Genomic DNA, 25,850 nt, shown 5'->3' on the forward strand with positions numbered 1-25,850 from the left:
GGTGTCCATGAGACACCCCTGCACCCTTGCAATAATTCTCAAATTGCGATTAGCAAATAGCGAAATCGCAATTTGAGAATTTTTTCAAAATCAATCCTATGGGCCTCCTGGCCCATAGGAATGAATGGAAAATTATTCCTAATTTGCGAATTCGCAACGTGCGAATTCGCAAATTAGGAATCATAAGGAATCGCAAAAAAAAAGCGATTTTCTACATACATCCCATTTTGCTAATTCTTAATAGCGATTCGGTAAAAATCGCTATTAAGAATTCGCAAATGAGAACGATGATACATCTAGGCCCAAATATCTTAAGAGGTGAAAGAGTTGCTGAAACTCAGTTTCTTTCATTTATTGGTCCATTCAAAAGTGGTCTTCTTTTAAAGTGGCCAGCATATGAGTGGGCACCGCATATCTCATAACAGAAAGTCAAAAACGTGGTAGAAATACTAATCAGGGCATGACTGAACTGCTACAACGTACTACATACCAGCCTGTTAAATAATCTGAATTCAGAGTGCAAAACCCATATGTCATATTGCTCTTTAGCCTAAAGAGATGGGGTCACTGAAAGTTTGGCCAAAAGTCATTCACTGGATACAGGTTGCATCACGAATGAAGTCAAATACTCCTTTTCACCATACATTAGCCATTCCATGATTACATGCAAAGACCTTACAATGACTATAATCCTAGTGGGATTGTCCCCACAACCAGCACCCAGGCATCAAATACTCAAGCAGCAAACATAGAGGCAAAGCGCTGTGGGGTCTAAAGCAAAAGCAATGATTATGGCAAACTCACTATTGCAAGCAGAAACAACATACCTCTGCCCAAATTTACACAGACCTGTACACATTTTTTTTTTTACGATTTGCGAAGTGCTGCTTTACGTTACTCTGCGACAAGAGACGTTTCATGGTTGATACATCCATGCCAGTACCCATTATTTTTGATGAAGGCTACTTTACACTAACAATAGTGCACAGGGTTTTGCACATAAAAATAACTCCACTTAAAAAGAGGCATAAAAGGAGACATGCTTTTATTTCTCCTAACCTGTCACACTTTGGATGTGTGCTGTACTGTACAGTAGGAAAAGTTTTAAAGTTAGTCTGAGCATAGTAATTTGTACTTGAAAAGCACCCTTCCCGTAGAAAAAGTGAAAACGTGACACAGACACTTTTGCACTATTGTGCAAATGTGTGTGTGTACCACCAAGCATCCTATGTGTCAGCACTAGGGAGAGAGCAGGATAGTGCCATATCTTAGTAAGTAGGGTACTTAGCAATTCTCTCCCTCTTATACATTGAGTAACTCCTTTTTTAGAAAGCATCTGATGACAGATGTACTCAAGGAATTGTTTTATTTTTCCAAAGCATACACCTCCCATTTATTGTTGCGACGATGCTCCTCAACAACAGTTTGCCTAAAGTTTAACCTAATGCGGGATTGTTCCCCCCACTTCTTCTGTGAGGCAACAACTATCTTTACAGAAAGCTGCAAAATAAATACTAAATATTAGAAAAGGAATAATCAATCACAACCTACTAAGGAAACTCCTATTTCCGTTGAATGATGATTTAAAATCCTTTATGTTGGTTTCTCTCATTTCCAACGCAGTATTGTAAAATACTGTGAGTGAGCCTAATCCACGTATACAGTGGCATTTATATCCTTCCTATCTAATGTGCTTGAAAATGTACAATCTGCTACTAAATTTCCTAACAAAATCCCTGGAGATGCATCCGCAAAGTACTAATTCTAAGTATCAACCAGTGTAATTTGCTGACAAACGCACCACTTGTGACTACATTTCCCAAAATGCTTTGTGGTCATGCTAATTCCATCAATGAAGCAAGGAGCATCACTCTCATGATGCTATAAACACTATAGTGTATGCTTGATTTAAAAATGAAAACAGTGAGCCGTGTTCCATGTTATTAAAGAAACAATAAAATTGCAACATTTAAAAAGAGTTAAAAGTATAACTGTATGACTTTTTAAATATTTCATGGATTTAAAGAAATACATTGATTTATTTGCTTGTGCTTGATTATTTTAGCGGCGACAATTGAATACTCAAAATGAAGATGTCCAAGAGGCTATCCTTAAGCAACACAACAATTTACGGCGAAAGGTAGTCCCAACGCCCAGTGACATGCTGGAAATGGTAAGACTGTTTTTCTAACTCTGGGAAAGACTTTTTTTCGGTTAAAAAAGTCAACAAACCCCCATTTCGCTCTAGAAAAGGGAGTAGAGTAATCCCAAATCGTGACTCAGACTAACACTAACTCACAATTTGATAAGACATTTCCAGAACTGTTAATTTTGATGTATTATTTATTAATTGAGTAATCGAAACATTTTGAAAAGGATGTTTGACATCACCACGAAATCCGTACATAAGAGTCACAAAGTCGACAATATACAAAAGCAATGGTAATTGTTAGACCTGGCAGCCTTAGGGTGATTTTCTCCCAAATGTTTTGCCTACTTACCTCCACTTTTTGCTGAAATTCATTTTGGTTGGCTTTAGGACTGTGCATTTGACTACTGCTAATAAGTACTAAACGGCGTGTGCTCACACCCCTACACATGGTTTGATTGGCATAGACTTAATTGGCATATTTAATTTACTTATAAGTCCCTTGAAGAGAGGTATAACATATAGCCAAGGCCTGTAAATGAAATGCTACCAGTAGGCCCACAGAACTTATTGTGCCACCCACTTACATAACACTTTAAAACAGTCCTAGACCTGTCACGGCAACCTGAATGCAGTTTTAACCCTTTCTGTGCATCTGATGGCTGTCAGACGCACCTGTGCTTGTGTGTTTTGGAGAGCTCCTGGCCGTCTGTGCACATGACACTGGAAATCCCTCTGGTACAGGCACCAGAATGATTTTCTTTCTTCCAAAACAGCCTCTGGAGCTGGGGAATAGATTCCCCATCTCCTGATGCTGTTCTGGGTTTTTAGTGAAATGATGATCAGCTTGCACGGAAACAATAGTGAAATGAGCCGATCGGGTAATTTCATTGCCACTGCTTCAATACTCGCAAGGCTATATCAGCCCTCGAGCATTGAAAAATGTCCATGCCAATGCCCCACCCCTAAGCAAAAATTGGACAGTTTTTCACCTCCCCTGGGGGACATAGAGCAGTAACCAATCTGCCCTTCCAGGGAGGGGGAGAGAGCCCACTAGGCACTAGGGGTTATGTGTTTTTGTATACATAGTGTGGGGGCTATCCACAATGGGCATAAGAATGCCCCTAACCGCAAAATACAAATGGGACAGTCTTTCTGCCACCCTTGGGGCCAGATGGGGGGGTATGACCCCTGATCTGACACACAGGGAGCAGAAAGTCCACTAGACACCAAGGTTGTTTTTATTGCAAAAGAGGGTGGTGCTGCCCACATTGGACTAGACTATGCCCCCACCCAAATGAAATTGTGAAGAATGCAGTTCTGCCCCCCGGGTCAAATGGTGGCACTAGCTGCAATCTACCACCCTCGGGGTGCCAGAAAACCCAATAGGCACCAGTGATTATATTTTTATGAATATGTAGGGGTGCAGGCTGCACAAAATGGGCATGCCAATTTTCCAAACCCCCAAACAATATTGGGACAGTCTTTCTACCATCCCCAGGGACAGATAGGGGTTAATACCCAGATCTGCCCCCCCCCAGTGTAGGGGAGGAAACCCACTAGACAGCAGGGATTTTTTTTATAAAAGAGGGATGGGGCCACCCACGATGGGCAAAGCCATGCCTCCACCCCATATAAACGGGGACCAATGTCTTTTTGCCTCCCCTAAGGGGGCAGGTGATGCAATAGCCCTCAATCTGCCCACACAGGGGATGAAGAAGCCCACTCGGCACCAGTGATTATTTTTTTCTTTGTAAAAGGTTGAGTGCTGCCCAGAATAGGTATGTCAATACCACACCCAAAACGTTTTTCTACCTACTCCGGGGTGGCAGATGTTGGTTATTACACCCAATCTGCCCTCTCTCCCCAATATAGGGCAGAAAACCCGCTAGGCACCAGGGATATGTTTATGGGCATGTCAGGACAAGGCCCCCTAAGCAAGGGTCCCTAATGCTTTTTTTAGGCATACATTTCGGCTGTTTAAGCAACATTTTTAGGCTCGGGCAGAAAAACACTGGAAACCAGGGTAAGTTTGTGTGTGTGTGTGTGTGTGTGTGTGTGTGTGTGTGTGTGAACTGGAGTTTGTCTGATGGTCTCCATGTACTGGCCTTTGGTTGGCATTTTGCGGGTGTATGGGTGGACTTGCACTTCACTGATGGTGTGTGTGGCCTTGCGATTGGTAAGGGGTTGTAGACAGGCACTTGCCTGGTGGAGTGCATGGAGTGGCGCAGTGTCCATGGACTGGGGCTTGGCTGATGGTGTGCATGGATGATGCTTGGCTGGGGATGTGCATGGATGGTTCCTGAATGGCAGTTGTATGGGTGGCACTTTGCTAGTGGTGTGTATGGATAGCGCTTGGCTGGCGGTGTGCGTGGATGACACTTGGCTGGCGGTGTGCGTGGATGGCACTTGGCTGGCAGGGTGTGTGCTGGTGCTTGGCTGGTGATATACTTGGATGGTGGTGTGCATTGACTGGCTCTTAGGTGGTGGTGTGCATGGGCTGTTGCTTGGCTTTCAGTGTGGCCTACATGGATCCCCCAGCATTTATCTACCCAGATTCCCCTGCAAACCTCAATTTTATCTAAAATTCATATAATCCTCACATTTCTGTGAGGGAATGTCATAGGATTACCACACCAGCACAAATTTCCTAACACGCAGTGTTCTAGTCAGTCTCACAATAAAAACAACTTTTAATGCATTTATGTCATCTCTAAGGTAGGCCGTGGATAAATCATAGGCCAGGGTATTGAGCAACTAAAAGGTTGGACATGTACCTTTAACTTTAAATGTCCTGGTAGTGAAAAACTCTTAAATGTGTTTTTCACTATTGTGAGGCCTCCCTGTTCCATAGGATAACATTGGAGATTCTTTATTACATTTAATAAGCTGTAGTTTCCAATTAGGAGCAAGGGGCTATTTCAAGTTTGGTGTCTATGAAGTTGTAATGATAAAAAATCTTTAATAGCAAAGTCAGATTTTTCATTACAATATTGAAAATGCCACTTTTAGGGAGTTATGAAAAAAAAGTGGTTGGATGCACTCCGTTCCTTATGTGGTGGTACACCTGACCACTTTTTTTCATTGCTTTGCAAATTTCTGCCCCTAGCATCCTATGGAAATAACCACAAAATTTGGGGGGAAAAACTGAAAATAAATGGCAATTAAAGAAGTATCACCTTGGTGGCAGCTAGAGAACACTGGGCACTCGGAAGAGAGCACTTGTGGTTATGCACGAGCAGGACTGAATGAACTAGACATACATTAAATCTGTTTACACAAATTCGTTTTTTTTACTTAATTTGTTTATTGTTTATACAGATCGGTCATAGTTTGTTTTCAGTGGGTGAGATTAATTAATGGTTGAGTTGGATTAGTGATGTGAATTTACATGCATTTGCTTTTCCAGGGCTTGCATTATCAAACCAAGGGGTTGGGGATTTTATTGCTTTAAGGCTTAGAGATTGAACCAGCACTGGGTTAGGGCGGCACCTCCTCGACCGATTAAAATCGGATGGTCTTCACGAGGGTGAGTTTAGAAGGGAAGGAGGAAGCAAAGGAATACTCATTGATGGGAGTTGGAGAGAGCGTGGAGGAGGCTATTACGTTGCTGGTTATTGCCTAAAAGGTAGTTTTTCACAGGGTTATGACACTGGGTGTTTAGAAGCAGGTATAAGGCAGGAATTGATGATGATGGTGGGGATTGCCGTAGGATTGCTTTTTTCACTAGCCTGACTTTATTATTTTCCCATAAGCTTTGGTTTGGGATTTGACATGGTTTTGGAGCACGGAAGATAGGTTCAAGTTCAAGTTCAAGAATTTATATAGCGCACTACTCACCCAGAGGGTCTCAAGGCGCTTGGGGAGGGGGTTCATTATTTATCGAATAGCCAGGTTTTAAGTTCTTTTCCGAAGGAGATGTGGTTCTGTGTAAGGCGGAGGTGAGTGGGGAGTGAGTTCCAGGTCTTGGCCGCCAAGTAGGAGAAGGATCTACCTCCCATGGTGGATGTTTGGATACGCGGAACTGCGGCGAGGGCTTGATTGGCGGATCTTAGTTGGCGGGAGGGAGTGTAGAAGGACAGTCGTTTGTTGAGGCATTCGGGTCCTAGTTTGTAGAGGGCCTTGTGTGCGTGGATGAGGAGACGGAACATTATTCTCTTGTTGACTGGGAGCCAGTGAAGGTCTTTCAGGTGGCCGGTAATGTGATCTTGGCGAGGGATGTCCAAAATGAGTCTCGCTGATGCGTTTTGGATGCGTTGGAGTTTTTTCTGTAATTTGGCTGTGATTCCGGCGTAGAGGGTGTTTCCGTAGTCCAGTCGACTCATGACCAGTGCGTGGGTGACAGTTTTTCTTGTCTCGGAGGGGATCCAATGGAAGATTTTTTTGAGCATACGAAGTACGTTGAAGCAGGAGGATGAGACGGCGTTGACTTGTCTGTTCATCGAGAGTGAGGAGTCTAGGATGAAGCCAAGGTTACGTGCGTGGTCTGTGGATATGGGTGCTGTGCCCAGAGCCGAAGGCCACCATGAGTCGTCTCAGGCAGAGGGGGATGATCCTAGGATGAGCACCTCCGTTTTGTCTGAGTTAAGTTTTAGGCGACTGTTTTTCATCCATTCGGCTACTTCTTTCATGCCTTCGTGGAGATTGGTTTTGGCGGTGATAGGGTCTTTGGTGAGGGAAAGGATCAGCTGGGTGTCGACAGCGTAGGAGATGATGTTAAGGTTGTGTTGACGCGCGATGGATGCGAGTGGACTCATGTAAACGTTGAAGAGGGTGGAACTGAGTGATGATCCTTGTGGTGCACCGCAGATGACTTCGGTGGCCTCTGATTTGAATGGGGGAAGTCGGACTCTCTGAGTTCTTCCAGTTAGGAACGAGATGATCCAGTCCAAGGCTTTTACTTGTATGCCGATGTTGCTGAGGCGTTGTATGAGGGTGCTGTGACAGACTGTGTCGAAGGCGGCAGAGAGGTGGAGTAGAATGAGGGCCACTGTTTCTCCGTTGTCCAGTAGTGTTCGGATGTCGTCTGTAGCTGCGATGAGGGCAGTCTTGGTGCTGTGTTTGGCTCGAAAGCCGGACTGTGAGGGATCGAGGGAGTTGTTGGATTCAAGAAAGGCGGCGAGCTGGCTATTGACGGCTTTCTCAATGACTTTGGCAGGGAATGGGAGGAGGGATATGGGGCGGTAGTTTTTAAGTTCAGAGGGGTCTGCTGTGGGTTTCTTCAGGAGGGCGCTGACTTGCGTGTTTCCAGCTTTCTGAGAAGGTAGCAGAGTTGAAGGAGCAGTTGATGACATCACGGAGATGGGGTGTGATGATGGAGTCTGCTTTGTTGAAGATGTGGTGGGGACAGGGGTCGGTTGGCGAGCCAGAGTGGATGGAGTTCATTAGGCGGATGGTGTCTTCAGTGGTAATTGGGTTCCAGGCGCTGAGGTTGTTAGAGGGTGGTTTAGGTTCGGAGGGGGGTGGAGAGGATTGTTCGTTGGAAATGTTCTCGAAGCTGTTATGTATATCGGCAATTTTGTTGTAGAAGAAGGAGTATAACGAATCGCAGAGGTCTTGGGAGGGAGTGATGTCGTTTGAGGCTGCGGTGGGGTAGGTGAATTCTTTGACGATGTTGAATAGTTCCTTGCTGTTATGGGCGTTGTTGTCGAGTCGATTCTTGAATGCTGATTTCTTGGTGGATCGAATCAGTTGGTGGTGTTTGCGGGTGGCTGTCTTGAAGGTGGTCATGTTGTCGGTGGTTGGGTTTTTTCTCCATGTTTTCTCGAGAGTACGGCATAGCTTCTTGGATTTCTTAAGGTCATCGTTGAACCAGGGGGCCTTTTTGCTGTCCTGTTTGGTGTGATGGTTTTTCAAGGGTGCTAATTCATCAGCGCTGTGAGTGATCCATTGTTTGAGTTTGGTGGCGGCTTGGTTTGGGTCCAATGAGAGGGCGGGTGGGTTTTGGTTGAGCGATGTGAGGAGTTGGTCGGTGGTGATTTTGTTCCAGTTTCTTCGAGGAATACGTTGTGGGGGGTTGTGGGTCGAGGTGGTTTTGTAGCTGAAGTGAACACAACTGTGGTCCGTCCAATGGAGAGCTGTGGTGCGATCGAAGGAAATGTATTTGCTGGAAGTGAAGATTGGGTTGAGTGTATGTCCGGCTACATGGGTGGGGGTGTCAACAAGTTGTTTGAGTCCGAGATTGGCCAGGTTGTCAAGGAGAGTGGTGGTGATGCTGTCATTTTTCTTTTCCAGGTGGAAGGTGAGGTCTCCTAGTAGAATGTAGTTCTCGGAGGCGAGGGCATGTGGGCTGATGAAGTAGTGATGTCTTCGCTGAATTGTTTACGGGTTCCTGGGGGCCTGTAGATGAGGGTGCCTCTAAGTGTGGTCCTAGGGTCGGTGTGGATCTGGAAGTGGAGGTGTTCGGAGGTTGCAAGGTTATCGTTGAAGCTGGTTGTGATTTTAATGGTGTTCTTATGGACGATGGCGATGCCTCCTCCTGTTGGATTGGTGCGGTCTTTTCGGGTGATCTTGTAAGTGTCCGGGATGGCTATGGCAATGTTGGGTGTTGATGATGCGTTCATCCAGGTTTCTGTAAGGAAGGCGACGTACGGTGAAGCAGTGTCGAGTAGGTCCCAGAGTTCAGTTGTCTGTGGACCGAGCCGGTGTTCAGCAGGATGCACTTCAGGTGGTTAGAGTCGGAGCTGTGTTTGGAGTTAGTGGATGTGGTATGGATCTTGATGCTGGTAAATTTGCAGGAGTGGCAGGCGAAAGGACCGTGGGTACGTCCCGGGGCAGCTTCGAAGCATTGTGGTGTGTGTTTGGGGTTAAGGGCTAGGAGGGACGAGGCGTCATACGTTAAGCGGGAGGAGTGGGGGTCGCGGGAGCTAGGGGGTCTGGTGCTGGGTGCGGTCCAGGCGCGGACAGGCGCAGACGGGCTTACCTTTGGCGCACCTTCGGCGTACATGGGGCGCGATCGCTGCGCGCAAATGCGTCAGTCATAAGTGGAGAAGTGGAGGGGCGAGGGAGGGTCAGCTGGGAGGCGGGTGCGAGGTGTAGGGGATGGTCTCCAAGGCAAAACAACAACAAAATGGCCGGAGCAGCAACAAAAACGAAACTAGAGAGAGGCTGGGCTAAAATCAAGCAGCTTCTACGATTATTCAACAAAGCGCTACAAATATCCAACATGTATATGCGTAATAGGGGAGGGACAGTATCTTTATGTTTATTTTTTCATGTTTGGAGGATGGTTTATGTACATCTGGGATGGGACTGGTTAGGGGTTAACCATAATGGATATAATTCACACGTATATGTTAGAATGTATTGTGTATATGATTTATATGTCTTTTTCATTGTTTAAGTTACCCATGACAAAGGGCTATACATAGTCCAAAATGCATTGGGTGGAACAGTACGAGGCTACTCAGTATGATTTGCTTATTCCTACCCGGCCCAGATAGGCATGTAGAAGGCATTAAAGCAATAAAAAATATTGTCGAATTCCGCTGCCTTTGGAATGTTTGTAAAATCATGGATGAAGTTTTCAGCAAGAATTACAATTAAAACAGATAAACTTTTGGATAAATACATGGAGTACAAGATGCAAGTTTGCTTATTGTGAGGAAGAATTCCTGCAAAAGGCTGAGTGACTGTTTGGCGTGAAAGACTTTTGCCATTTGTATTGACACTTTTAGGGAATTGTCATTTTGCTTCCTGTACCCCTCCTGTGCCTGTAACCTGTCTTGGTTAACATGGCTGGGTGTGATTGACTTCTGACTTTCTCCTAGTCAGTCGCACAATAGAAAGGCTAGTTGTGCCTGGATAAACTACCTGGTGACAGGATGAGGGGCAGAACTGAGCACAGCCCCATGTACAACTGTGTTAAACCTGCCAGCCTTAGGGTGGTCATTCCCCAAACCTTCTGCCTGCTTGCCTCAACTGTTGCTGTATTCTTTTTTGTTGGCCTTAGGGCTCTGTGCATTTTACCACAGCTAACCAGTGCTAAAGTACGTTTTTTCAATCTCCTAAACATGATTTAATTGGCATATACACAATCATATTTAATTTACCTCAAAGACCCTTGTAGAGTTCTATAACTTATACCCAGAGCTTGCAAATGAAATGCTACCAGTGTGAAGTAATCAGGGTTCCCAAGGCCTACATGCTCCGTAGATAACCCACTTACACTCAAGAACTGTTGGCACGGAAACTGTAAAAGTCAAAGAACAAGTTTATTAAGACCCCATGGGGTGGTGGTACACTCATACAGCACCCTTCGGTAATGCAAGAGGTATCACACCGAACATCGGTGTGACCCCGTCTTTTATACAGTTTTCAGGTAATAAAGATAGGCGGCACAAAGTTACAACACATTATGTACATATATGGGCATGTTTTGGAACACAGCCAGCTCATTGGAGGGTTTACAACTCCGCTGGTCAGTTTGGCGGCACATTCCTAAGGGATGACTGGTCAGTGGGGACTGCGCATGTACGAGCTTGACCAGTACTAAAAATAGCCTGTTGCTGGGCAAACTGAAGTGGTCAGTGGTACGGACAACGGACTAAAGGGCACGCTAGCCACGAGGCCGCTCATGATCTAAGATGGCCGCCGTACCATTCAAGATGGCGTTTTCGTGTATTGTCAAGTTAAGCAGGAAAACGTGTAGTTTCAGCTAATCGCTAAGCGTGGTCATATCAAATACGACAGACGACCCTTTTAGCGTTTAGCTGAAGCTACCTCATAATGAACATAATCAGGATGTTTGTCCTCAATGTCTATTAACATTATTTGCGTCACTTCTTTATGAAGCATCATTTTGTCATGAGCAAGAGCTCGTCTTGATGGCACACAAGCTGATAAACACATAGAACATAGAGCTGGGCCACATTGAATACATAAGCACACAAAGAACAGTACCCCTACAATGATACATAGAATCGTTAACAGTTTCCAGCCCCAAGCAGTAAGTATTGACCAGAACCATCCTGAAAGTGTCCAAGTTCCATTGTCCGGGTGTATTTCAGCTGCTATTTTATGCAGCTTTGATATGGCATCATAAACAGATGGTGAATTGTCGGGTATGTACACACAGCAGCTACTTCCGATAATTCTACATGCCCCCCCACGGTCAGCTAGAACTACATCCAACACCATCCTGTTTTGGAGCGTAACGATCCCAGAAATCTGAAGCTCCTCAGTAATATTCCCAAGTGCAGTTGCAGTTTCATTTGCTACAGCCTCAACAACACGTGTCAATCGTCTTATTTTCCGACTGTTCAATGCAGCCCCCACAAAGGAAAACAGTCCCAAATTGAAGTCCACATACTGCTGTAAGGCAGTATCAGTCTGGTCGATGTCCTCCAGAACAACAGTCCGCTTGACTCTATTCAGGACAAAGTCGTGATACAGGACATAGTCATTATGATACATCGGCGGGGCAATGAATACAGGGGGTAGTACAAACGATACATAACACGTGCCTAACCATCCCAATGGAAGCTGATGATAACCCTTCGTTCCACAAATAAAATACGTATTTCGAGATGCTACAAACGAGATGCCATTCGGGCTATCAAAGGTAAGTGTGGTATTGCATTCACTTTTCCCTACCGGAATCGAACCTTTATTTCTTATACACAAATCGGCTTTAGTAGCAATGACATTTATAACATGTGAGCTTGATACATTGATAATTCGCTGATTGCTGTACACACGCGGGGCAGATATGTTATCGGGCCGGTACTCCTCCCATTCAAATCGAGTACCTTCAGCCCGTGGAAACCCATCCTTGTCATGGAAACATATTTTATTCAAACGGAAAAGTACCCCCCCTTTCGTCGGCCATCTCAGAGTAAAGAGGAGAGTGTACCAGGCATTGCAGGATCCATTATGTGAGAACGGGAGTGGAATAAGTGGGGTGCCCCCTTTCTTCTGGTGCCCTGGCAACATCCCACACACCCAGCAATTGGAAGTATTAGTCATATTATGCGTGTGGTGGAGAATCTGGATAAAACTGTTATTCAGATACGTTTGCCGATGCCGTTCTTCATGGTAGGGTAAGGTAAAGTGAAAATGTTCAGATGGAGCCGGGGTAGTCGGCAGCAAATGTTCACGTACAGGTACCACAAGTTCAACTACCCAGGCTATTACAGCTATCACCACAATAGTCGAGACAAAGAGAATGGCACCTAGTATTCGTTTGTCTCGTGAGGCAGATGACGCCATAGTTCAGAAGAGTTCTTACAAAGTCTCAAATAGTTCAAATTGTTCACAAAGTCTCAAATACACATGTGTGTATACCTAAAAAAGAAAAATGGTATACACCTGTTACAACGCAACTTTTACAACTACCTACTATTACAACGCTACTTTTACAACGCATACCATTACAACGCATTGCGCTGGGGGGCGCTCTAGGATAGGGAATAAGTATAATTTACTATCCAACACCTTCCCTAGTGTCCACGGGGACTGGAGTTAGAATAGTAAATTATACTTACCACTATCCAGCACCTCAAAGCGCTATGCGTTGTAATGGTATGCGTTGTAATGGTCGCGTTGTAATAGTAGGTAGTTGTAATGGTATGCGTTGTAACATGGTACATCCAAGAAAAATACTGTGCTGAGCTCCGAGGTAGCCGTTGTTTTCTTCTCCGGGCCAAGACGGGTGTCGCTACACTGGACAGAACTGATCCCCCCCCTTGGAATTCCCGGTCTCCGTTTCACAAACCTGGAGCGGTAACCAACCAGTCATGGAAAAAGAACAAAAAAAAATCTTCTTATCGTGGCCGCAAATTGTAGCGCTCTCGTCCAGCAACGGCGTGGTCCGGGAAGGCTCCCTCTACTTCGGCCGACGTCACAGCTGGGCTCTTTTCTTTCTCCAGAATCTCTTTGTAGTCAGTCAACACAGCAGGATTCACCAGATTAGGAGAGACACGACGGCAGTGTGTCGAGTGCACCCACCGCTTCCTGTTGGTCACTCATACAGCGGTCCGGGTCGCCAGGAGGACCTGCTCGGGGCCCTTCCACCTCGGCTCCAAACTGCTCGCTCTCTCAAACAACCGAATCATGACATGGTCGCCGGGGCGAAGATCATGGCCTTCTCCAGTAGAGTTGTCGGGGAGCGCTTCTCGAACCTGTTGATGAATAGAAAGCAAATCATTTGTTAATCGTGCCAAATAATCATTCATCATTATACAAGGCACATCATGTATCAATCGCGGCTTGGGCACCCCCCAGATATTCATAGGGCGACCAAACACCACCTCATATGGTGTGAGGCCAGTTCGTGAATGGGGTACTGATCTAAGAGAGAGCAGTGCTAGCGGCAAAGCATCAGGCCACTTCAACGACGTGGATGCCACAATCTTGGCCAATTTGAGTTTTAACGTAGCATTGTACCGCTCAACCAGACCTGCCGACTGAGGGTGGAACACAGCGTGGAACTTCTGCTGAATCCCTTACCCCTTCAGTACATACTCCACAATCTTCCCAACAAAATGAGGCCCATTATCGCTCCACAAAAATTTGCAAACTCCAAAGCGAGGAAAGAATTCCTTAAGCAACACCTTAGCCGTTGTTAGGGCTGTATTGTCTTTCGTGGGGAAGGCCTCAACCCATTTGCTAAAGGCACATACCACCACTAGGACGTACTTCAGGTTGTTGCAGCGCTCGAGTTGGATATAATCCATTTGGAGTACCTCAAATGGTGCAGAGGGTGGAACGAACCCTCCTTTCGGAGTATGGGTCCCATTCCCAGGATTGTGTTGTAAACACACAAGGCAGGTCTGCACTACTCTCTTAGCAGTATTAGCAATCTCGGGATGTTCCCAAACTCGTGTTAACAGTCGAGTGATTGCAAGGGCTCCGACATGTGCCAATCCATGTGTCATCTGGACCATCGCCTGCAAGTAAGCTGCAGGCAATTTCCATTTTTCCATGTCCTTGCTTCTCCAACAACCCTCATCATCTAGTACCCCATCTGCTGCCCATGCCGCAAGTTCTGATTCAGTGGCTGATTTCTGAATATCCAAAATTTCTGCTCTAGCATCGCTCCATCGCTCAGCCTGTGATTGTGTCACGTACATGGGGGAGTTAGTCCGAGACATAGCCGTTTGTCTCGCTATACTGTCTGCAAAGGCATTTCCTCGGCCCACTTTATCAGTGATCTTTTTATGGGCGCTACATTTTATTATCGCTACTTTCTTTGGGCAAAGCAACGCATTTAAGAGATCACGCACCAGTTCTCCATGCATGATATGTACTCCGTGAGAAGTCAAAAACCCACGCTCTCTCCAGAGTAGCCCGAAGTCATGTGCTACTCCGAAGGCGTACCGGCTGTCTGTGTATATGTTCACACATAGGCCAGCACTCAATTCGCAGGCTCTTGTTAAAGCTATCAGCTCTGCTGCCTGAGCCAATTTCTGTAGTATTCGTGCTGTTTCTACCACTGTCTTAAGTGTCGTGATCGCATAGGCTGCGGAAGTCGTACCATCTGGCAGCCTCAAACACGATCCATCAACCCACAGTTCCCCATCCACATCTGGAAGTGGCATATCCTGTAAGTCGACACGACCCTTTGTCTGTTCCTCGGTCAGGAAAACACAGTCATGATGTTTTTCTTCCTGACCCTCCTCGACCGGATAGGGCAATAAAGTGGCAGGGTTCAGGGTAGCGCATCTTTTCAGTGTGATATGTGGTGCCAAAAGTGTAAGCTCATATTCTGTTAGCCGTGCACTCGTAAGATATTGGGTCTTTGTTTGATTTAAAAGAGCATCTACTGCATGGGGAACTAACACCAACAGTTTGTGTGATAACACAATTCCCTCACTCTGTCGTATGGCTACTGCTGTTGCTGCCACTGCTCGAAAACACCCAGGCAACCCTCGTGCTACAGGATCAAGAATGGCAGAGAAATACGCACATGGTCTCTGCTTATCCCCGTGTGCTTACACTAACACTGACAACGCACACCCATCGTTCTCGTGCACGTATAATGTAAAAAGTTTTGTATAATCTGGTGTACCTAACACGGGTGCAGAACAAAGAGCCTGTCTCAATTGTTCAAAAGCATTCTGACATTCATCTGTCCATTGAAGGGGCATTGGTGTAGCTTTGGACAGTAACGCTAACAAAGGTTTTATAATGTGTGAAAACCCCATGATCCACTGTCTACAAAAGGACGTTAATCCTATGAAGGCACGTACATCTCTCTGTGTGCGGGGGACTGGTGTGTCTAAAATTGCTTGAATTCGATCAGATGTTAATGCACGCCCCTCCTTAGACAAAAGATGACCGAGGTAGGTCACCTTGGGTCTACAGTATTGGAGCTTTTTCTTCGAAACCTTATGATTGTTCTGTGCCAGAAAAGAAAGCAACGCAATTGTACTTTCTTCACATTGTGCATAAGAGTCTGCAGCAAGCAGAAGGTCATCCACGTACTGGATGAGGACAACGCCAATCCGTAACTCAAAGGAATCAAGCTGTCTTTTCAAAGCCTGGCTGTATATACTCGGGATCTGCTTGATTGTACAAAAAACAAAAATAATGAAATTTGTCCAACTTTTAGGGGGAGAGATGCCCATTCCAATATCGATCATATTTTGGTGTCCAGCGGCTCAATTTTTACTAATGTTTGGGTAATAGAGCAGCCTGTGAGCGATCACAACAGCATCTCTGTGGAGTTAATGGGTTGGGGTCAAAAAACGGTTGTGAATGGCAAAGCTGTCCATGGGATCTCCGTTGAGAGACCTAATGGCACGAGAATTAAATGGATTAAAATTGACCCTAACAAACTAACAAAGGATATTATTTGTAAATGTACCAGAGAGGTTGAATACTGCCTTGCACCTAATGTGATAGCGCCCGATGTCCTCTCCAATTTTATGAAAATTACATGCACAGTTGAAAATTCCCTGTTAAAAAGAAACAGAAGGGTTAAAAGAAACAAAACTGTGTGGTTTGACAAACATTGTGCAGAGACTCTGAAAAGATTAAAAAGTGTACTTAATGCTAAACCTAGAAATAAAGAAAGAGTCAGAGAAGAACGTATTAATTATAAACTGGCCCTGTCAACCAGGAAAATGGAGCTACAGGACGAGGCCTGGAATAAACTTGATATGGCCGCTGTAACTAAAAACCATAAACTCTTTTGGGAAACGATAAATGGCCCATTCTTAAAGAATGAAAACATTCCTGAGGTCAGTTCGCATGTCAGCAGTCTTGCATGGATTGCACATTTCTCTGAGATTTTTAATTCTGATCTTAAATCTGATGGGTCTATTTTATGTTTTAATTGGAAGAAAATGCAGTTGTTTTTAACTTTAAATGAAGTGACAGACGCAATCACAAATAGTAAGGGTGGTAAAGCACCCGGGCCCGATGGGGTACCCATGGACTTTTATAAACATGAAATAACATTATGGGCCCCAATCCTAACTCGTTACTTTAATGCTGCGGTGGAAGATAATTTACCACTGACATGGGGCCAATCAATTATTATACCCCTTTATAAAAAAGGATCCAGGTCAGAGGCAAGGAATTATCGTCCAATCTCTCTTTTGGACTCGACAGTTAAAATCCTTAGTCGAGTCCTATTAGTGAGATTGGAAGCCTGGGCCGAGGAGAATACCATTCTGTCCCCAGTGCAGTATGGGTTTCGTAGGGGATTAGGAACAATGGAGCAGTGCGTGAACCTGGAACTCATAGTTGGCAAGTATACCAAAGCTAAATCTGGTAATCTTTATTTATGCTTTGCCGACTTGAGTTCCGCGTTCGACCTGGTGGAACACGCACTGCTCTGGCCCATACTACTAGCAATGGGCGCCCCCACTGAAATTATCCATCTGCTAGCTCGCTTGTATAGTAACTTATCAAGCAAAGTAAGGTTTGGAATAGATGGAGAGTGTACCCCTTTCTTTGAAGTTAAGCGAGGCATCCGTCAAGGATGCGTACTTGCCCCTTTACTATTTTCACTTTTTATCAACCATGTGGATACATTTCTGAAATTGATTAATGCAGATGCCCCAACTATAAATGGTAACCCCGTCCCAGTCCTCTTATATGCGGACGACGCGGTCCTCCTCTCTAGGACACATAATGGACTGCAACAATTAATTGATCAATTCCATATTTTTATTAAGAGTAGGAATTTGAAAATTAATAAAGGGAAAACGGTTACCATGGTTTGTGGTAAGAAACCTAGAAAACACAAACCCTTTTTTTTAGAAGGAGAGAAACTAGAATCTGTTAATAGCTTCTGCTATTTAGGCATCACCTTTTCGGGAAATGGGAAATGGATTAATGAACAAAACAGTGTCCTTTTCAAAATGTCCCGGAATACAAACTGTATATTTAGATTTGCCACTAAATTAGGGGATCGCAGAATTCGTGAAATGCTATCCCTTTTTAATGCTAGATGCGTCTCCTCAGCTATATATGGAGCTGGAGTATGGGGGTATGATGTACAGTGTGCTAAATCTATCCAGGTGAGGGAGAATGTGTTTTTAAAAAGATTAATTAGTGTTCCAGTCATGGCTTCAACGGAGCTAATACATAAGGAACTTGATATGTACTATATCAATGATCTAATTGCCCTTCGTCCTCTATCCTTATGGCGCTCAATATGGGCAAAGGAGGAAACCAAGTTTACGCAGGACGTAATAACAGATTGTATCAAACTTGATCGCCGATCAAACATCCCCTGGCTGAAGCATATACATCATTGGTACAAAACATTATATGGACTGGACATTTATAATGAACTAATAATGGACCCTATTTTATCAAAGCGGGAACTGAAAGTTTCGTTTATGAAATTTACAGAAGAGACTAGGATGGAAAAATATACCAAACAGAGTACATTCAATCTTTACCAACAACATAATATTAATGTAGGCTTCCAATCTTATTTTGTAATAGTTAGTATTCCCTCCCATCGATTTGTTTTAACCCGCCTCCGCCTAGGAATTGTACATCACCTTGTGGCTTTCCCTGTGCCTAAAAAACCTGGAACTTGTGTATGCCCGTGTGATGGCAAATCAAAACAGAGCACGTGTCACTTTATGTTGACTTGTACTTTTTATACTTTTTTAAGGAAATATTATTTGAAACCCATCTTTTTAAAATATAATACGCATCATCTACAAACAGCAATGACACTAGTGTTTAACCTAGAGTCCCCAGATGTTTGCTTTTATGTGGCTACTTATATTTTAAAATGTATCTCTGCAAGAAAATCAATTATTATATGAATTTCTTTAGCTGCTAAATGTACTATGCACTTTAAATTGATGCTGCTGAATTATGTATTTGTATTTTGCACACATATGTTTGTTGGACTAATTGCTGCTACTGTACTAGATTTATCATAGGATTGGCTTACTACTTGCACTTTGTTTCATTTATTATTGTTTTTAATTAATAGATAGTCTAGGTGCTGCTAATTGCATATGCACTTTAGAATTGCCAATTTGCACATATACTAATATAGAGACAATATTTAGCACTTTAAATTGCATCTTTGCACATAATTATAGGTCGCAGGATTGTTAAAATCTTAGCCAAACTTGAATGACCTAATGACTATGCACTATTGATACTGTAAATGTTTCTACAATGAGCGCTACTGTGTAAGACTGTTTTTTTTTTTTTTTGACAGCTTAATTTAGTATTGTGTTAAACTTTATGTGTATGTTGCTATATGGTTGTATTTTTTTACAAACCGAATAAAGCACCTTTTGACTTTGACTACTCGGGCTCTCAGTGTAACCTTGGGGAACACGACAAAATCTATACGATTTATTATTTAACGTGAAGCCAAACAAATATCTGCTATCAGGATGGACAGGGATGGAAAAGAACGCGTTTTTCAAATCAATTACACTAAAGGTCGTGGCCGTTGGTGGTACCAATGTAAGCAGGGTCGTAATGTCGGACACCACCGGGTATTGGGGAATGACAATTTTGTTAATCTCTCTCAAGTCAATAATAAACCGATAGACTTTGTCGTCAGTATCTCTCTTAAGGATCGGAAGAATAGGGCTGTTACAAACATTATAAGGAACCTCTTCCACCACTCCTGCAGTGATCAAATTCTGAACAATGTGTGTCAAGGCAATTTCACCTTCTCTCGAAATCTTATACTGTGGTACACATGGTAGAGAGGCCCCCTCCTTAACAGTAATTTGAATAGGTGGAATACGCATCTCTCCCACATCCGTATCTGAGGTTGCCCATAACCTGTGCGGTAGAGAGGCCAAGGCTGGAATGTCTAATATAGTGCAAAACCTATCCGAGGCAGGATAATTGTCATTCAGGATAACCCGCACTCCCTCAGGAGCGCACCGTATCGTTGCTCGAAAATATTTAAGCAAGTCAATGCCCAGGATATTATCTGGTGTATGGGGCGATAACAAAAATTGACCAAAACTGAAAAAATTGTCAAGACAAAGTGCAAGGGGTTTTGACAATGGGCTAGGGGAGGGTGTGCCATCGAACCCAACACATGTTATCATTTCGCCAGACAGGGGAGCCCTCGGAACCAAGTTTTTTGACAAAGCGCTACGAGTAGCTCCTGTGTCGACTAAAAATTGATCAGTAGAACCCAGAATACCCGCTGTTACATATGGACCCTTCTGATCTACTGGCACCTCAATTGATTCCGTACCCCATCCTACGCAGTCCTATGCATGCACATAATCCTGGTGCTCCACATTCTCACCCTCCGATATCTGATATTGCTTTCGTCTATCAAACATGTTTCGTTCGTCCTGGCCACGACCCCTTTCCTCAACCCTTCCACGATCACTACCACCACCTCTCGCCCCCGTATAGCTGCCTCTCGACCTACCACCTCCTCGACCACGCTGGCTACGCTGTTCACGGAGTACCGGACAATCGTCAGCCCAATGCCCAAACTCCTTACAATAGGCACATTGATCCTCCGCTATATCCGTACGACCATACGACGCATTTCCTCCGCCACGTCTACCTCTATCATACCCTCTACCTTGTGTTCCCCGAACCTGTGCCAACATCACCTTCGTTTTCAATTCTTTCGCCTTCTTATCAACACTTTCTTTAGCCTCCAACTCCTGCCGCTCATAATACTGAGCCATTGTTAACAAAGACGCAGGGGTCGCCGTGGCCCAGGAACTTTCACTCGATTTCAATCGCTTTGCAATCTCCGGTAGGAGATTAGCCACATACTTATCTACAAACAAATGCCTACCCGTATCATCTGTTAAAGATTGACCACTATAATCATGAAACACCTCCTCGAAGCATGTAAAGAAGTCAGAAACCGTCTCATCGGGCTTTTGTTTGCACGAAGCTAACATGGTCCAATCAATCTTTTTAGAAGGAACAAGCGTTTTTAGTTTAGTCTGAATAGCCGCCGGGAGGTCTAGAATCAAATCACATGGCTTACATGCAGGTTCCCTATCTAAATCTGCTTGGTTTATTTCTTTCCATGTCCCGCCCAGTATTGTTTCATCATTATTTTTACGAATCTGTCTCCACATATCAGGTGGAAGAATTAACCCAAAGAACAGATCTATATCGACAAGAGTCATCACACAAGACGAAATGGCCCCTTCCACCCCTTCATAAAATGCCGCCGGATTTTTCCGTAGGTCAGGTAAAGAGTTTTTCAATGCCATAACATCTGCCCTATTCCAGGGAGTATACACCCAGTTATATATAAAATATCCCTTCGCATCCTTAGACAATTTATCATCATCTGTACCTTGCCCTTTAGGAGGGACATACAAAGGTGCGGCTTCACGCATAGGCATAACATGCAACGCAGAACTCTTATCTGAACCCCGGAGAGAACACTCCTTAGTCTGCACGTTAGACTCCGACCCGGGCTCCTTTTGTCTCCTTCTCTGCTCCTCCCGCAATCTGGTGGTCTCATCTCGCAGCTGGACCAGTTGCTTGAAAAGGTCATCAACACCTGTAAGAGCAAATAAACCTTTATCCAAATTCTCACGATGAACTGACACAGCTTTAGATTCTAACGTATCTGAAAGTTGACGATACGCGGCAACAACTTCATCCGCCAAAGTAGACAGAAAATACAACAATTCCTGATCCGTCCAACTACTCCTTTCCGCAATCACCTCAGACTGAGAAACACAGTTCTTATTCACTTTACGAGCCCAACTACGTAAATGTGCGGACCTCTCCGCAGTAAACCTGAGAGCAGATACACCCTTCTTTTCCAGCTTATCCTGTCCATCATCTTCCGAATCTGCGTCTGGAGCCGTAGGTGAAACATACGGAGGCGGTGACCGATCTAGTAATGAAAATTCATCAATTTCATTATTAAGGACAGGATAAAGCGGTCGACGGATAGGAAATTGACCAGTCGTTTGAAATTGGCGTTCCCGTTCCTCCCTCTCTTTCTTCTCCTGAGCCTCCTTTTCCTAAAGCTGTAAAGCCTTATCCCGAGCAGCCTTGCGCTGCTCTTTGTCCGCCAAGGCAACTTCACGCTTCATTCGTTCACGCACCGCTTTCTCCCACATTCGCACACAATCAAACATATTTTGTCTAGACCTGCGTTGAAACAAACATTGTTCCACAAACTGCACTTTACGTAAATCGAACGACCCATGTAGAGGCCATTGCAATTCAGGATCGGATTTAGTATATTTATGCCATAATTTGCTGTACATTATAGGGGGAAGGCCAAATTTGATGTACATATCCCTGTTCGGTGTACCTTCTGGGGGAGCCGGCTGTGCTTCTGCTAACCTAATTGTGGTACCATTTCCAAAACAGCACATCCCTCGGAGTGTGCTTAAAACAGGCATGTTCAAAAAGTATCACGAAAGCGTGACACCGTATAAAATGGCACTTACAGTACTTCACACAAATGTGCCACTCAGAGGAAAAAAACAAAGTTAGAGAAACATCTCTACATGCCTGCCTATGTGAAGTGCACTACACATATAGATTCAAAGTTCACAAATTCACAAACGTTAGCTAACTCAAATCAAAATCATAGGTCATAGGACTCCGGCAAGCGTCCGAGGACTACCTTTACCGGTCACAAATCATAGAACTTCAGTAAGCGTCCGAAGACTACCTTACCGAACACAAATCATAGAACTTCAGTAAGCGTCCGAAGACTGCCTTACCGAACACAAATCTTACCCAAAATCTCAAATGTCCAGATTCCAACTGCCAAGTCTTGTGATCAAATCAGCCAAACAGCACTTTCCCAGCAACGCAGACGATCGAAAACTCAGTCGGAGACCGGCGCCACCTGGAAGGTCAGATCAGAAGGAAAGGAAGAAACAACGTGGGTGCCAAGACTCGGGTCACTCAGTGGCAGCGCGCGTCCATGGCGAGTTTCCAAGCCTTCGTCACGACCTCTCCTTCGGGCATCCGAGTCGCCGATGAGTCCCTTCGTGGTCGCCAATTTGAAGTAATCAGGGTTCCCAAGGCCTACATGCTCCGTAGATAACCCACTTACACTCAAGAACTGTTGGCACGGAAACTGTAAAAGTCAAAGAACAAGTTTATTAAGACCCCATGGGGTGGTGGTACACCCATACAGCACCCTTCGGTAATGCAAGAGGTATCACACCGAACATCGGTGTGACCCCGTCTTTTATACAGTTTTCAGGTAATAAAGATAGGCGGCACAAAGTTACAACACATTATGTACATATATGGGCATGTTTTGGAACACAGCCAGCTCATTGGAGGGTTTACAATTCCGCTGGTCAGTTTGGCGGCACATTCCTAAGGGATGACTGGTCAGTGGGGACTGCGCATGTACGAGCTTGACCAGTACTAAAAATAGCCTGTTGCTGGGCAAACTGAAGTGGTCAGTGGTACGGACAACGGACTAAAGGGCACGCTAGCCACGAGGCCGCTCATGATCTAAGATGGCCGCCGTACCATTCAAGATGGCGTTTTCGTGTATTGTCAAGTTAAGCAGGAAAACGTGTAGTTTCAGCTAATCGCTAAGCGTGGTCATATCAAATACGACAAGTGGGCATGCAGCCCTTATTGTGCCACACCTTAGTAGCACTCTGAAACTTGTTCCATGCCTGCCACTGAAATTCACCCCTAAAGTAGATCCTAGGTAGCGAATAGGGCAAGGTGCTGTATAATTAAAAGGTAGGACATGCACTTTTAAGTTGTACATATCCACATAGTGAAAAACTATCAAATTCGTTTTTCACTACTGTGAGGCCTACCCCTCGCATAGGATAACATTATGTATTCCTTATTATATTTCACAAACTGTCCTTCCTAAAGGAGAGGAGATAGATCTTTTGTGTTTGGTACCTCTGGAAATGTAATGATAAATCTTTAATGGCAAACGTCAAATTTATCATTATATTTTTGAAAATGCCACTTTTAGAAAGTTATCATTTCCTGCTCCTAGACCTGTGTGTCTGTAGTTCATCTCTGATACACGTCTCAAGAGAGTTGAAGCTGGACTGTGTGTATTCCCTGTAGACAGCCACAAACAATGGGTTCCCAGGTGTTACTTGATGGGCCACCCTGGTAAAATTGTAGGCAGGAGCTGGGTACTGCCTCACCCCTAAATAGGCTGTGTCCTCTCCCCACATAAAAGGGCTACATACCCCCTGTTGTGAATCTGGAGCTGGTTGAATGTCACTCTGCTGCACTTCTGCTCTGGAAGAACAGCTATCTTGCTGTGCTAAACTGCTGTCTGCTCACCTCCTTGCCTTGGTGAGAGGGACTGGACCTACATCACATAATGTAAATAAGTAGATTATGCAGTTTTTTAAAGGATAATAGATGACAGTCAGGGGTAGGTTGCAACTTTCATAACATGCTGGACACCTTTCACTCTGCAACTAGCGCAGTCTCTGCCATCCCCTAACAGGTCACTTACTTACTCAAATTGGGTCGCATTTTATATATCATAGGGTTTACCCTATACTTTGAGCTTTACTTTTTCAGATGGGGTATTTTCGTCAAATACCAATACTATAATGCCAAACATTGGTAGATTAAGTTACATAGTCCTGATGAAGTGCCCATATTCACAGGGACTGCTGTGCTGCTGTAAGGACTACCACTCTGCTGGACCACTGCTCTGAAGGAACTGCTGCCCTGCTGTGCTGATCTGCTGCCCTCTTGGTCATCCTGGAAGAACTGCACCTGGAACTTCATCTTGAACCTAGGGCTAATCTTCCCAACATTCTACAACTCCCCTAGTCCTAGCTGCAGTGGGATCCTGACCCATAAGAGGTGCCCTGCAGATTCTAGATCCTTGGTGTGGCTCAATGAGTTGAATTCAAGCTTGTTGACTATTCATGACTGTGAACCCTCCTGTTTGCACCAAGACCTCGCCACTGGCACCGATGTTCAATGCCAAGCTCCTTTAGCCAACTCTTCACGCTGCAGCATCGACCGCTGCAGAGACCACCATTGACAAGCTCCAGTACTATGCTGGTCGCCTCCTGTGATCCTCTAACTGCTCCTTGGGGCCCTGCCAATGTGAATAAGACTCTTGGCATGGAATTTTGAAAAGGTAAATTTCAGGAGGGCAAACCTGGTGATTGTAGCTGTCCTGCTGTCTATCACAGTCGCAAAAAGAACAATTGATGGACAGAATGCAGAACAATGTCATACATTCACCCCAGTAGAGAGATCTGGGCCTAAATCCATTGTTTTTCTGCTCACATGCCATTCCAGTTTGGAACTAGCCAAGCATCCTAGTACCGGTTTCAGGCTTGCAGCCCTCATCAGCCAGGATAGCTTCACTCCAGTGGCATGGATAGCACGGGACCCATGTCTGGGCATACGAGGCCCACTTAGGGTAACAAATGCAAAAATAACAATTGACGGACAGAATGCAGAACAATTTCATACATTAACCCCAGTACAGAGATCTGGTCCTAAGTCCATAGTTAATTTGCTCACCGTGCCAGTCCAGTTTGGAAACAGCCATATGCAAATCAGTCTTGACCCTGCTCCTACTGGGAACAGTCCTGCCCGAACTGCCAGGCCAGGTCCTCCCTGGACTGGAAACAAGAATCCTAGGACCGGTTTTGGGCTTTCAGCCCTAATCAGCCGTGATAGCTTGACTCCAGTGGCATGAAGAGCACGGGACCCATGTCTGGGCTAACCTGTCCCACTCGGGGTGACAAATGCAAAAAGAGCAATTGAATGACAGAATGCTGAACACTGTCATGCATTCACACAAATCACAGAGATCTGGCCCTAAAACTATCGTTTTTGCTCACCATGCCATTTTAGTTTACGAGCCAGCAATATGCAAATCAGTCTTGACCCTGCACCCAATGGGAACAGTCCAGCCCAAACTGCCAAGCCAGGTCCCCCCTGGACTGGAAACAAGCCTCCTAGGACCTGTTTCGGACACGGTCGGCCTGAAAGAGTAACTTTGCCCCTGTCCGGCATGACCATATATCAATAGTTGGCGTTTTATGCTTTTTGGAGCAATTTTTATTAAAATCTTTTTAAAAAGATCATAACTCTAATTCTACTGTTTGAATTGTTCTTGTTTTAGTGTCAAATCATTTATTAAAATGCACTCTATTTTTCCAAATTGATTTGGAATTTTTCTTGTGTTGTGTTTTCATTTGATTACTGTGTGTCTGCTGCATAACTACTTTACACATTGCCTCTAAGATAAGCCTGAATGATTTTTGTGCTAAGCTACCCAAGGTTAATCACAGATTAAATTAGTGACTTTTTGTGGTTC

The 25,850-nt window shown here is 44.6% G+C and overlaps 1 protein-coding gene across 1 annotated transcript in view; it reads left to right on the forward strand.

Annotated features, from left to right (window-relative positions):
- The window catches only part of LOC147706974 (cysteine-rich venom protein-like), a 135,534-nt gene that overhangs the window by 31,554 nt on the left and 78,130 nt on the right, over positions 1–25,850 (forward strand). Inside the window, exon 2 of the mRNA XM_086925610.1 lies at positions 2,066–2,173. Within this exon, the coding sequence (XP_086781736.1) occupies positions 2,066–2,173 (108 nt within the window). The remainder of the gene's footprint in view (positions 1–2,065; positions 2,174–25,850) is intronic.

The sequence above is a fragment of the Lissotriton vulgaris genome, chromosome 6 (genome assembly GCF_964263255.1).
Source record: "Lissotriton vulgaris chromosome 6, aLisVul1.2, whole genome shotgun sequence".
Lineage (NCBI taxonomy): Eukaryota > Metazoa > Chordata > Amphibia > Caudata > Salamandridae > Lissotriton > Lissotriton vulgaris.